Source organism: Prosopis cineraria, unplaced genomic scaffold (genome assembly GCF_029017545.1).
Source record: "Prosopis cineraria cultivar Desert tree isolate PC_DT_omini unplaced genomic scaffold, ASM2901754v1 PC1, whole genome shotgun sequence".
In the NCBI taxonomy this organism is placed as follows: domain Eukaryota; kingdom Viridiplantae; phylum Streptophyta; class Magnoliopsida; order Fabales; family Fabaceae; genus Prosopis; species Prosopis cineraria.
Window position 1 is genome coordinate 6,591,068 of NW_026555332.1, and position 11,435 is coordinate 6,602,502.

Here is an 11,435-nt window from a genome sequence, read left to right on the forward strand (position 1 = left end):
AAAAAAGTCAACGCAATCACCATAGAGTGAAAATGATTAGTATCTCATGATATAATGAATTGAGATTTAAATTTTATTAAAAGTTATTCACATTTAATAAATATTTAATATATAAAAAATAATTTTTAAACAAAAAAAAAGAAAGTAATTTTTTTATTCTATTTATAAGATATGCCATTAATTTTTTATTTCTATAAAGGAAATAGATATATTTACCATTTCATTTTTATAAAACATTTGTTTCAGAATTAGAAAACACTTTTTTATTTACTGAATATTGCATTGGTATCCAATTTATTTCAAACAAAATTATTTTTTTATGAAATTATCTATTATTCATGGGTAGAGTTGAGTAGGATTATATTTGTTATAAAACTTTTTCAATGGGTATTTAACATAGTTACACTCAAACTTAAAATTATTGGTTAAGTTAATATAACTTCTTACTAGTTGAATTAGATGTTTGTTAGTAAATAAAATTGCTTTCAATAGGAGAAATATTTTTTATCCTTAATATAAGACACACTATGAGATATTAGTTACATTTTTTTAATATTATTTCTATTTAAATTCATTTTTTATAATAGAGAATATAATGCAAATTTTAAAAATTTTCATTCAAATAATGATAAAATTAAAATTTATTATATTTTTTTGATAAAGTTAATAATTTAATTACATTTTAGCATTTTTAGTAAGGTAGTTGAATGTGTCTTGTAAGAGAGATCATGTAAGTACTCAGTAATTACTCCCCTTGATCCATGTACATGAGATGTTAGTTTTTTGTCCCTAAATTTATAACGCTTGTCAGAATATTTTTTAATAAATAACAATTTCACCCCTATATTGTCTTGGAAATGAAAAAAAGCTATATACTGTGTTAATTTTCTTTTAACAATTGGTCAAGGCCGAAACCAAAAAATGTTGTTTTATATAAATAACCACTATTATTAGCAAGGGTGAGTATTTGGTCGGTTCAGTTTTAATTTTTTTAAAATTGATCGACCGAATTATATAAAAAATTTGGATCGAATCAAATCGAAATACATAACCGAACCAAATTAAAACCAAACCAAATTTTAATGATTCAATTTGATAGGTCTATTCGGTTTACGGGCTTTGATTTGGGTCTATGAAGTTTAATTGTTCATATATTTTTTATCCAATTTTTTTTCTTTAATGTTGAAGGCCCAATAAAAAAAATAGCAATTTTATACCATAATCCATGAAAAAATTAATAAGACTCAATATTACTGTATTAAAAATTAAATTATAGAAATAAAAAATTAAAACATCACATTAAACAAAAAAATACTACTACTGCAAGTAGTAAAAAAATATTTTTTACTTATCTAGATGAGAATTTATTCACATTTTTAAAAATATAAAAAATAGATAATTCAATTAATTCGGTTTATTTAATTTTAAAATTTTCAAATCGAATTGAATCAATCAACTAAATTTTTTTTTTAAAAGAAAACTAAATTGAATTGAAAAATTAAATAGATCAAATCAAATAGATAAAATTCAATTTGATTCAATTTAATTTTTAATTTCAATTTGGTTTTACTTATTTCTAATTATTAGTTCACGTAAATTAACTAAAAACATTTTATATAGAATAAAAACGGAAAGAGCATTGCTATACTCAGACCTTGGTGGCACATATTTGACTCTCAATTAACAGTTTCACTAGTAACAAGTAACAACGATTAAAATTGTGTTTCTTTTGTCCGTTACATTATTAGGCCAATAATTACATAGTAAAGGGCTTTTATAGGTATAACCTATATATATTATAGGACTAAACTAAATAAACAGCTTAATATTTATTATATTTCATATTATAATAAGTTTATTATATTTGTTGATAATATCCTGTTATATATTTATACACCAATAATAAATCTTTTGTACTTTTTAAATATAAGTAATGATAAATTTTTTATATATCAACGTGAATAGATAATATTTTTAAATTTTTAAAAATTTTGTTCATATTTTTTGGATTATTAAACTAATTTATCCTAATAAAAATAAGCATCTATATACTTGTGGTATCTGAATGGTCCGTGTTTATTAAATAAACACATCTTATGTATATGGTGTGTGTTAAATATCAAGTATCATTCTACTCGAAAAAAGGAAATGAAATATCAGGTATCAACCTTTCAAATATACGTTCTCCGTTGGAAGAAGTAACACAGGATCCGGCTCATTTCGTTATAGCGCAAAGATCGATTGCGCAGTCCACACAGCTACTGATAAGTAATACCATCTCAAAACCTCTTCTCTCTCTCGTCGTGACCATCGTCAATGGCAGGGATTCGTTTGCATCTCGATGAGTCCGACGCCTCACAACAGGCGCGGGCAGCAATTTCTGTGCCCACTGCCGATCTGGTCTCCGACGATGACCGCTCTGTCGCCGCCGATTCTTGGTCCATCAAGAGTGATTACGGCAGCACCCTTGACGACGAGCAGCGCCATGCTGACGCTGCTGAAGCTCTGTCCAATGCCAACTTCCGAGCCGCCTCGGATTACAGGTCTTTTTCAGCTGCTATTTTCGCTTTTCTTTTCTTCAGTGTGGTTCTCTTCGCCTAATTTTCTGTGAAATACGTCTAGAGAAAGAGAATAGGTATATAGGACGGATTTAGGATGGAATTTGTGAAACATTTCTGATGCAGTTGATTGCATCGTCATTGCTTTGAATTTTCATATAATGAAAGTGGCAGTATTTAAGAAAGAGAAAGGGGATCTCGGTCAGGATATTGGGCATTTTTTTTTTAAATTATGAATGTGATCACTTCGTATTATGCTTGTAATCATTACTCTAACTACGTGCAAGTAAATACTAAATTGTAATGGCTGTTTTATTTTGTTAATTACGTTGGTAGATTTGCAATCAGCAACTGCTGCTTATTTTAAGGGAAAAGTATTAAATCAGCGTTACTGGTTGAGTGACAAATTTTCTATCCTAAAGTTACTTTCTGGGTGTGCAGTTCTGACAAGGATGAACCTGATGCTGAGGCAGTTACATCAATGCTAGGTTTTCAGAGTTATTGGGATTCTGCATATGCAGACGAGCTTGCAAATTTTCGCGAGCATGGCCATGCTGGTGAAGTTTGGTAAATAAATTTTGACTGCATTATGTGCTTCACTGGTCCATGTGAGTTTTCATAGAGATTAATTGCAAATATCCAATGATACATAGTCAAGCATAAGTTAAATATTATAACTTCATAAAAAGGAACTATCAACTGATCTTATCTCTATAACATCATAAAAGGAACTTTCAACTGATTTTATCATTTCTGAAGCAATGCATGCTACCTACTTCTTACTGATATTGCATCTATGTCTTGTATCCCATTTCTTCATTTCTACTTTCTTTCTTTTTTTTTTTTAAGTCAACAGCGTAATTGCTGACTAGATGCCATATGCTGATGACCTATACAAGAATGGGTAATGATTAGTTCTTTTGAGGTTTTCGAGGAGAGTATAAGTAATTTCTTTTTCTTTTCTTTTGTTTAAACAAACGCAAAGTTTCAAAGTTTTAGGTGTAAAAAGTTATTTTGGCTTTCTACACATCGTGAATTCTTAGTTAAAGTTATAATTCCTTCATTGTTGATTTTTTTTATATGGTTGATACTAGATTCTAGAGTCAGTAGTTACTCTCTTGTCTTACTACAACATTACCATGCAAGTCTCTGTCATTTTAGCTTAACCAAGTTCCTCCATTTTTCCATTTAGCATAATTAAATCTGGGAATGCACGCACACTCACACACACACGCACACGCACACGCACACGCACACCCACTTTTTACTAAAATGCTAATGCTTCAAGACATTCAAGATCCTAATATAAGGGAAATAATGATCTTATAAAAAACTAAACTAACAAAGGTTAGTGTAATATCTTAAAAGGAATGTTGGGAGGAAACTAGCTGCATGTATGCCTTTTTGTTTTTTTCTTCACTTGAATTTGTTAACTCCTTGAGAATGTTGAACACTGAAATTGCTACCAGGAGATGTTATCTGTTGACATATATGTTCCTCGCCACCCTTCCTGTGTGCAGGTTTGGAGTTGATGTGATGGAAAAGCTTGTGTTGTGGACCAAAGCCTTGTGCCTTGACATTTCTCAAGGACGCATACCTGATAATGTTGATGATATCAAGTATGAGCCTACTGAACAGGATGACAAGTATTTATCTAGTTGGAGTGTCCTTGACATTGGAACCGGCAATGGTCTGCTTCTCCAAGAACTGGCTAAACAAGGGTATGTATTTGCTATACTTATCTGGTAATTGGTTCTGTATTAACAGAAATAAAGTTGCACAAGTTAATACCTTCTACAGAAGTGGCTTACATTTGCAAAAAGTTTGTGCAAAATGTTCTGAATCAGAATGAGATTCTGCAACTCTAGGTATGGGGGGCAGGGTTCTAGCTTTCAATGATCTATTTTTTTTTTCTTTTAATGACATTTGCACTTCAGAGTTATCTGCAAAGTACTAAATATAACCTGCACCAAGAAAACCTAAAGACTAGAATGGTTTCATTGACCTAAATATAGAGAAACATGGAATTATTTATGCCTTTCTAAAGAAGCTGCAAAAGTTCCTCTAAATTTCTTTTTTGTTGCATTCTGCTTAAATGCATTTCTCACTTCCTCTTGATCTAAATGATTGAAGTTTGGAAAACTGAATTGCTTGTAGATGCAAAATTGTTGGTAGACCCAAGTGTTTTTTTCACTCGATGATTATTTATATTCCATTTATTTTATTTGTCATCTGAAGAATTTGATAGTTATGAAGAGGTGCAGTTTTTGAAGTCCAATATTTCCCTTTTGATTGCGGTCACCAGTGATTAGGGAAAAAACATTTAAATTCAACAAGTTATGCTGGAAAGAATAAAATTTTATTTCTATAGTATGTCCCCTAGGTTACATGTGTCTCTCAGCATTTTAAAGTAGTTGTGTGTCATTATGTATGAATTATGTTAGTTTAAGTTATGAGCTTAAAAGTCATTAAGTTATGCATTTATTTAAAATGACTTTAAGCATGCCCTAATAAATGGGTTGAAGTTTATAGGTTTTGCAAAGTTGTATAAGTAAGCTGGATGTTTTTGGGTATTTGAGGGAGGAGTTTTGTATATTTCTTATAGTAGAAGTGTGCTTTTTGAGTATCTCCCTCTTCCTAGTATATTCTTGAGTAGATTTTTGTGAGTAAGTAAACAAGTATTCTTTTCCTCCAATTTGGAAAAGGGATACTTGGAGGAAGAAAATACTTCAAATAAAAGCCTACTCGAATCTATTGCAAATGATAATAGGAGGAGGGGGACACTTGAATGTCATTCATATCCTTAATCAAAATATTATAAAATCTTTCAAATGCCTTGTTACATGCAGGGCAACTTCATTTTCATCATCTTGCTTTGTGTATGCCTTGAACCCGCACTGTTCATGCCATCCAAACTTGCTTTCAAATGTAGCTTTTTACAGAAAACTTGATTAATGATTTGGATCAAACTTCTTCACATGAATGCATCGCCAATGCCAGATTCAGTTTTTCTTTTAATTACTTGAGTATCGTTTAAATTGATTAGTTACAAGTTGACTTTGTTCTCCATTTTTCAAATTTTGGCTATTGCAAAACTTTAGAGGCTGCTTATTCTCAACCTCATTATTTCTTAATGCCTTCTTCTTCTCCTTACTATCTCAATAGTTTTTTTTTTTCTCTTCAAATTTGGGGATCTCACATTACATCCTCAACAGTTCTCTTGTCTTCAAATCATAAATGCTGACACATGCAAACAGCCATTTTTAAAAAAAATTTCTTTAATAGAGTCAACTTGGGACTTTTTTCTATTTGACTTAACCCTGCAGCTACTTAACTTGGCTGTGATACTATTTTGTTGAAACAAAATTTCAAAAAGGATATTGGAGCATATAGTTTCCCCCCTTTTTCTTTTTTGGTGTAGTATCTATACTACTAATTGGTCCAAATTCAAATACTATTAGGCCCCAGATGGAGATAGCTCCTGTAATGTGGTTTTTTAATTCATGAGTCTCAAACTTGAGGCCTTACTATTGGAGTATTAAATCAATTTCACTTGACCCAACCACCATAGGTTTATAGGTTTTCTAGATAAAAAATAGGTTTTTTGTTTTCTTAATACTGAAACTCTGAATTAGTTTGTAGAACATTTTTAATTTTGAAACAGAAAGAATAGAAGCAAAGAAATATATTGAAGATACAAAAATCAAGGGAACTAGCACCAGTATGGGTTGTTGTAAGTTTTCTTGATGATGAAATCCTCCATTGGCATTTTTAGGTATCTCTGTTTTGAGGTTATGGGTTGATGACGTTTGCATTTATTTATGTTTTATTTTATGTGAATGCTTTGGTAAGCTTACTCTTGACATATCTGCATTCAGGTTCTCTGATTTAACTGGTACTGATTATAGCGAAGGGGCCATCAGCCTTTCTCAAAGCCTTGCTGATCGTGATGGGTTTTCCAACATCAAATTTTTGGTATGCTTAAAATGTAAAGTTGTTATGAATTTTGTTTCATGTGTGTGCATGCAAGTATGCCTGGGTGTTTAAATGCATGCTTAGTTATCTTTCTCTTGTGTGCCTTAAAGATAATGGGTCATGCCATTTACGTGGGTTATCATTATTTTGTTGAAGACGATTGATATGGATAAAGGTTGGGGCCAGGCTTATCCATAGGTTTTTAAACTTTGAAAGCATAGCCCATTTTATAGATGATGCACATATGCAGAACTCTCCGCTTCTCAAAGCTTAGCTGTCTTCAACTCTTATCCTCTTATATATAACACTCAAAAGTAGAAATTAACTACAACATGAACTCCTATGGGGCATTTATGACAAGGATAAATTTTTATTCTTGGAAAACACTTGAAAAGTCATGAAACACCAAAAAAGCTAGGATAGGACTAAAACTCCACAGGGTGACCCATGCCTAGTGGAGGGTGGAAAGGATTTTGAAAATGCCAACCACCCTTTTTTTTATATTGTTTACAAGTATCCTCTTATTGGAGGTAATCTTGTTCGAGGCGATGTCAAGCACTAAATGTAAGTACTTTTCTTAGTAGGGATTTGAACTTTGATTTGCCATGGTGCGAGGGACTAGCTCATTCCATTAGACCCAACCTCCATTAGTTAAGGCCAACCACTTTTTTTGTGCACATTGGTATGCTTGTAGGTGGTAGACTTGTTCTAATCTAACATCAGCGTGTTCTCTTGGAAGAGGCACTAGGAAGGGTGAATGTCGACAAATATATATTTCTGTTGGAAAAGGGGCTGGATATCCAGACCAAAACTATGCTAGAGAAGAAAGAAGAAAGGGAAAATGAAACTTTTAGTTTCTCAAATTTGTTTCAGTTATCGATTTGGTTCTTCAAGTTTAATTTTGACCAATTTGGTCCTTATTGTTTAAAAAAAAAGTAACACTATTAAAATATGCTAACATAGATAGTAGAATATTGATGTTAGTCATGTAGATCAATGAAAAGAAATATAACTATTTAGGTAGAGAACAAAGACTTAGAAATTTACAGAAGAACAAAAGGCAGCATAGCCAATTATATTGATAAAAAATGAAACTAATTTAAGGGTTAATTTGTTATCATTTGACTACATATACATGTCAAATCATCAACATGCTTTACATATTAGATTTATTTGAGAGTCAATTTGTGTTTTTAAATTTAAAGGACAAACGTGATAATTTAAGAAGATATAAAATGACCAAATTAATAAAAATTAAACTTAAAAGGTTCAAATTGATAACTGAGATAAACTTGAGGGACTAAAAAGTTTTATTATTTTAAGGAGAAAATAGAAGGGGTGTCTGAACTCCTTTTAATAATTGGTGAGGGAGTGTTGGCATGGAAAATTTTAAGCTATTGATGGCCTACTCTTCTGTCAACTGTCATTCTGGATAAAAAAACCTTTTCCATTACACATTCAAAGCTAGTGGGCCTGGATATCATGTAAAATTCTGGATAAGAGCACTATATGGTCAATGGAGAGGCTTGCATGCATGCAGAAATCTGCCTCACACATTGCCACCCCTCTTGTTATTTAAAATGCTTGAGAATAGAGATTAACTACAAGATAAACTCCTAAAGGTAATGATATAAGATAAGTAAGACGTCTAGACAATTCTAACATCTATGACTCCCAAGAAATCAGAAACTCCCAATCTTTTTGTAGTTCCACGTTATTGAGGTTTCACAACATTGTTATATATTATGATGAACCAAACACCCTCCCTCACCCAAAAAATAAAAAAAAAGGGAAAGAAAACGGCATTCATGTGACCCAAATCAAGACCATCTAGATGATTTATGTGGACAATCATCAATTTTCATTACCACATGAATTGGATATACCTAAGTTGGAAGGACTTAATTGATATATTTTTTTAATGTTGAAAGACGTGATTCACCTGATTTAAGTAGAGGGACCAGTTTGAAACTTTTACAGTAAATCGAGGAATAAAAAATTTTCTTTACACTTAAGCCAAAGGAATTTTAATTGTTTTAATAAATGCATTTTAAATCATTTAATAAATACTTCAGCAGCCTTATTATACTCTTTTCTTAATTGCAATGTGTTTCCTCTTAATGTCCATTCAACCACGTCATGTGGGAGGATCACAAACCTCAACACCAATATGACACCCGAATATTGACATTACAATGCGTTTCTGTTTTGCAACTTTTGATAGCTTGTTGTAACGTAAATCCCATTCTTGTGCCATTAGTATGTCTAATGGTGTATGGGTTGCATCACATTTATAATTCATTGCCTTTAATTGATTCAGGTTGATGATGTTCTTGAGACAAAGTTGGTACGACAGTTTCAACTTGTAATGGATAAAGGGACCCTAGATGCTATTGGATTGCATCCTGATGGTCCTGTCAAGAGGTAACAGAGGATACTGTGTTCTCAGCGGTTCTGTTGTGCTGATGTTATTTTTCTTACTAAGATTATGCTTTCTATTCCTTTCTTACTCAACATCTCATGTTAAAAATTAAAAGAATTAAATCAATACATTAAATCCAATAACTGTTATGAGTTTAGAGGGTTGACAATTATGCTGTTGTATTCTGATTTATTCTACACTATATTATCTTCTTAGCTTAATAATGAGGAATTGTGTCCTGGCTTTCTGAATTTCAGAATGATGTATTGGGACTCTCTATTTAAGTTGGTTGCTCCTGGTGGAATACTAGTAAGTAGTCAAGTTTGTTCAATGTTGATTCTGAATTTGGGGCCTCCTTTTATTTATATTGTTGCCAAATTGTCCTTGTTCATTAACTGAACCAACTGCAAATTGCGATTATCATTTATTGTTTAGATGATTTGATCGAAGCTGTGTTCTGCCTTAATATGTCTCGAACAAATTCAGTTTTCATGATAGACATCTCTCTTGACGCTGCCTTTTGTTTCTTGGCATGGAAGGTAATCACATCGTGTAACAGTACAAAAGATGAACTGGTGCAAGAAGTTGAAAGTTTCAACCAGAGAAAAATTGCTTCTGCACAGGGGCATGAAGCAGCTGAGGACGGGCAATCAGGCAAAGATCTTCCATTTCAATATATAAGTCATATCCGCACATATCCAACCTTCATGTTTGGAGGAGTGGTTGGCTCCCGTGTTGCCACTGTGGCGTTCCTTCGGAACTGAAGGTGACTATCTTTCATCATTCTGGATTTTTTTTCTCTCTTTCTTTTTCTGCCTTCTAAAACAGGTTTGAAATTGTTAGTGTTAGTATTCGTGTGGCTAGGTGGTTGTTTGTATCAAACCGTAGATATTTGGTTAAGAATCATGTAGAAGTGAAGTAATTGTGGAGTAATAGCTCTTACTGAATCAAGCTTAGTTGAAATAGTCGCCCATTTTGACTCTCAAAGTCAAATGGTTTAACGGATCGTTTACTTTATTTTTTGGGTCTCGTTAGGTTGACGCTCAAATGGATGGAGATTGCAAAATTTTGGTAAAATTGTTTTTGTGTCATTGGATTTTTTTTAAAATAAACATAATTCCTAGAGGGTATTTGGGATAGATTTAATTAATTATATTAAGTTCATTTCATATCTTATATTTCAAGAGAAGTAAACGATGGAGGCTACATGAGTGGGCTTAAAAAGGTAAACAAGTGGATGTTACATTGTAGGCGTGCAGAATTTATGCATTTCGGTCTTGGATTATTTATATCTAATTTAGGTAAATAAAGCTTTGTTTTTTTTATATTAGATTATTATGCTTTTTATTAATAATTGATAAATTATCTATATATTTAATTTTTATAAAAAAATTTTAAATCTTAAAAATTAAATTTAGATGATTGGAATAATATTCACAGAATTTGCTTCATTTTGTCTTTTGCTTTACTAGCGAAGCTCCTCCTTCCATGTTTTTTTTTTTTAATTGCTCATTGAATGTTTGAGGCACAGTTAAGTATTAAATGTGGGCATATTTTCTAGCAGGGATTTAAACATTTATTCATCACATTATGAGGGACTGATTCTTATCATTAGACCCAACTCCAGTAGCTTCTCCATCGTTATTTCTTGGAGAGTAAAAGGATAATGACGTAATTAAAAAGACGATTTTTTTTTATTAGGTTTGTCTCGTTATGTTCTTCAAAACAAATATGCTATGAATGTTTTCGAAAGATCTAATCATTTAACGTTGAGACCAACCAAAAAAAAAATATGTTAAGAAAAAAGTAAAATTTGCTCAGCCACAACGAGGCCAGGAGGCCTTCATCTTCAGAATGAACTGGATTGCAGAGACTGAGTCATAGCATAGCCACAGGAAAAACAAGTTTGACAGTTATGGACAGTTGAAGCTGGGGTCCTGAATATTCGATGATTTTTCTGTGAATTTTTTCACCTGGTTATTTTGTCTGTGTATGTTGTGTTGCCCTAATGAATAAGAAAAAATGACAATTAAGTCTTAAAAAAAGAAAGTTAATAATAGTTAGATCTTAATAATTTCTTTTTAAAAAATGTTACGAATATCAATTTAAATAATTATAAATACAGAAGTTTTAATTATAAATTGAATATTTAAATTCTAAATTAACTCTCATTTTGTAATTGGAATTCCGTCTACAATGGTTTAAATCAATAAATATAACTTATTTTTTTAAAAAAAATTGTTGGATACTTGACTGTTATTTATTTTTTTAAAGATTTATTTGGCATTCTCTCAAAAAATAACCTCATGTTAAATATTTGTATTAATAATACTTCAGTTTTTTTGCCATGAATAATACTTTTAGTTCAGGTCATGCAGCAACTTAGCCAAAATTTATAACAAAATTTGGTTTTATTAAAATTGAGGTTCGATATGAACAATCATCAAGGACAAATTGGATGGAATTAACTTTTGGCCTGC

At 31.5% G+C, this 11,435-nt stretch overlaps 1 protein-coding gene across 3 annotated transcripts; it reads left to right on the forward strand.

Annotated features, from left to right (window-relative positions):
- Positions 1-2,166: 2,166 nt before the first annotated feature.
- On the forward strand, positions 2,167-10,534 carry LOC129294474 (uncharacterized). 3 transcript variants are annotated; one of them, XM_054932905.1, is made up of 8 exons: positions 2,167-2,543; positions 3,000-3,125; positions 4,079-4,279; positions 6,437-6,533; positions 8,854-8,957; positions 9,213-9,264; positions 9,495-9,721; positions 10,520-10,534. In XM_054932905.1, exons 1-7 carry the CDS (start codon positions 2,317-2,319, stop codon positions 9,717-9,719), a joined length of 1,032 nt encoding a protein of 343 aa, XP_054788880.1. In that variant the 5' UTR covers positions 2,167-2,316; the 3' UTR covers positions 9,720-9,721; positions 10,520-10,534. The 3 variants fall into 3 exon arrangements, with proteins under 3 accessions (XP_054788880.1, XP_054788871.1, XP_054788862.1); XM_054932896.1 differs by lacking the exon at positions 10,520-10,534 and adding an exon at positions 9,991-10,027; XM_054932887.1 differs by lacking the exon at positions 10,520-10,534 and having other exon boundaries at positions 2,168-2,543; positions 9,495-9,972.
- Positions 10,535-11,435: the final 901 nt, after the last annotated feature.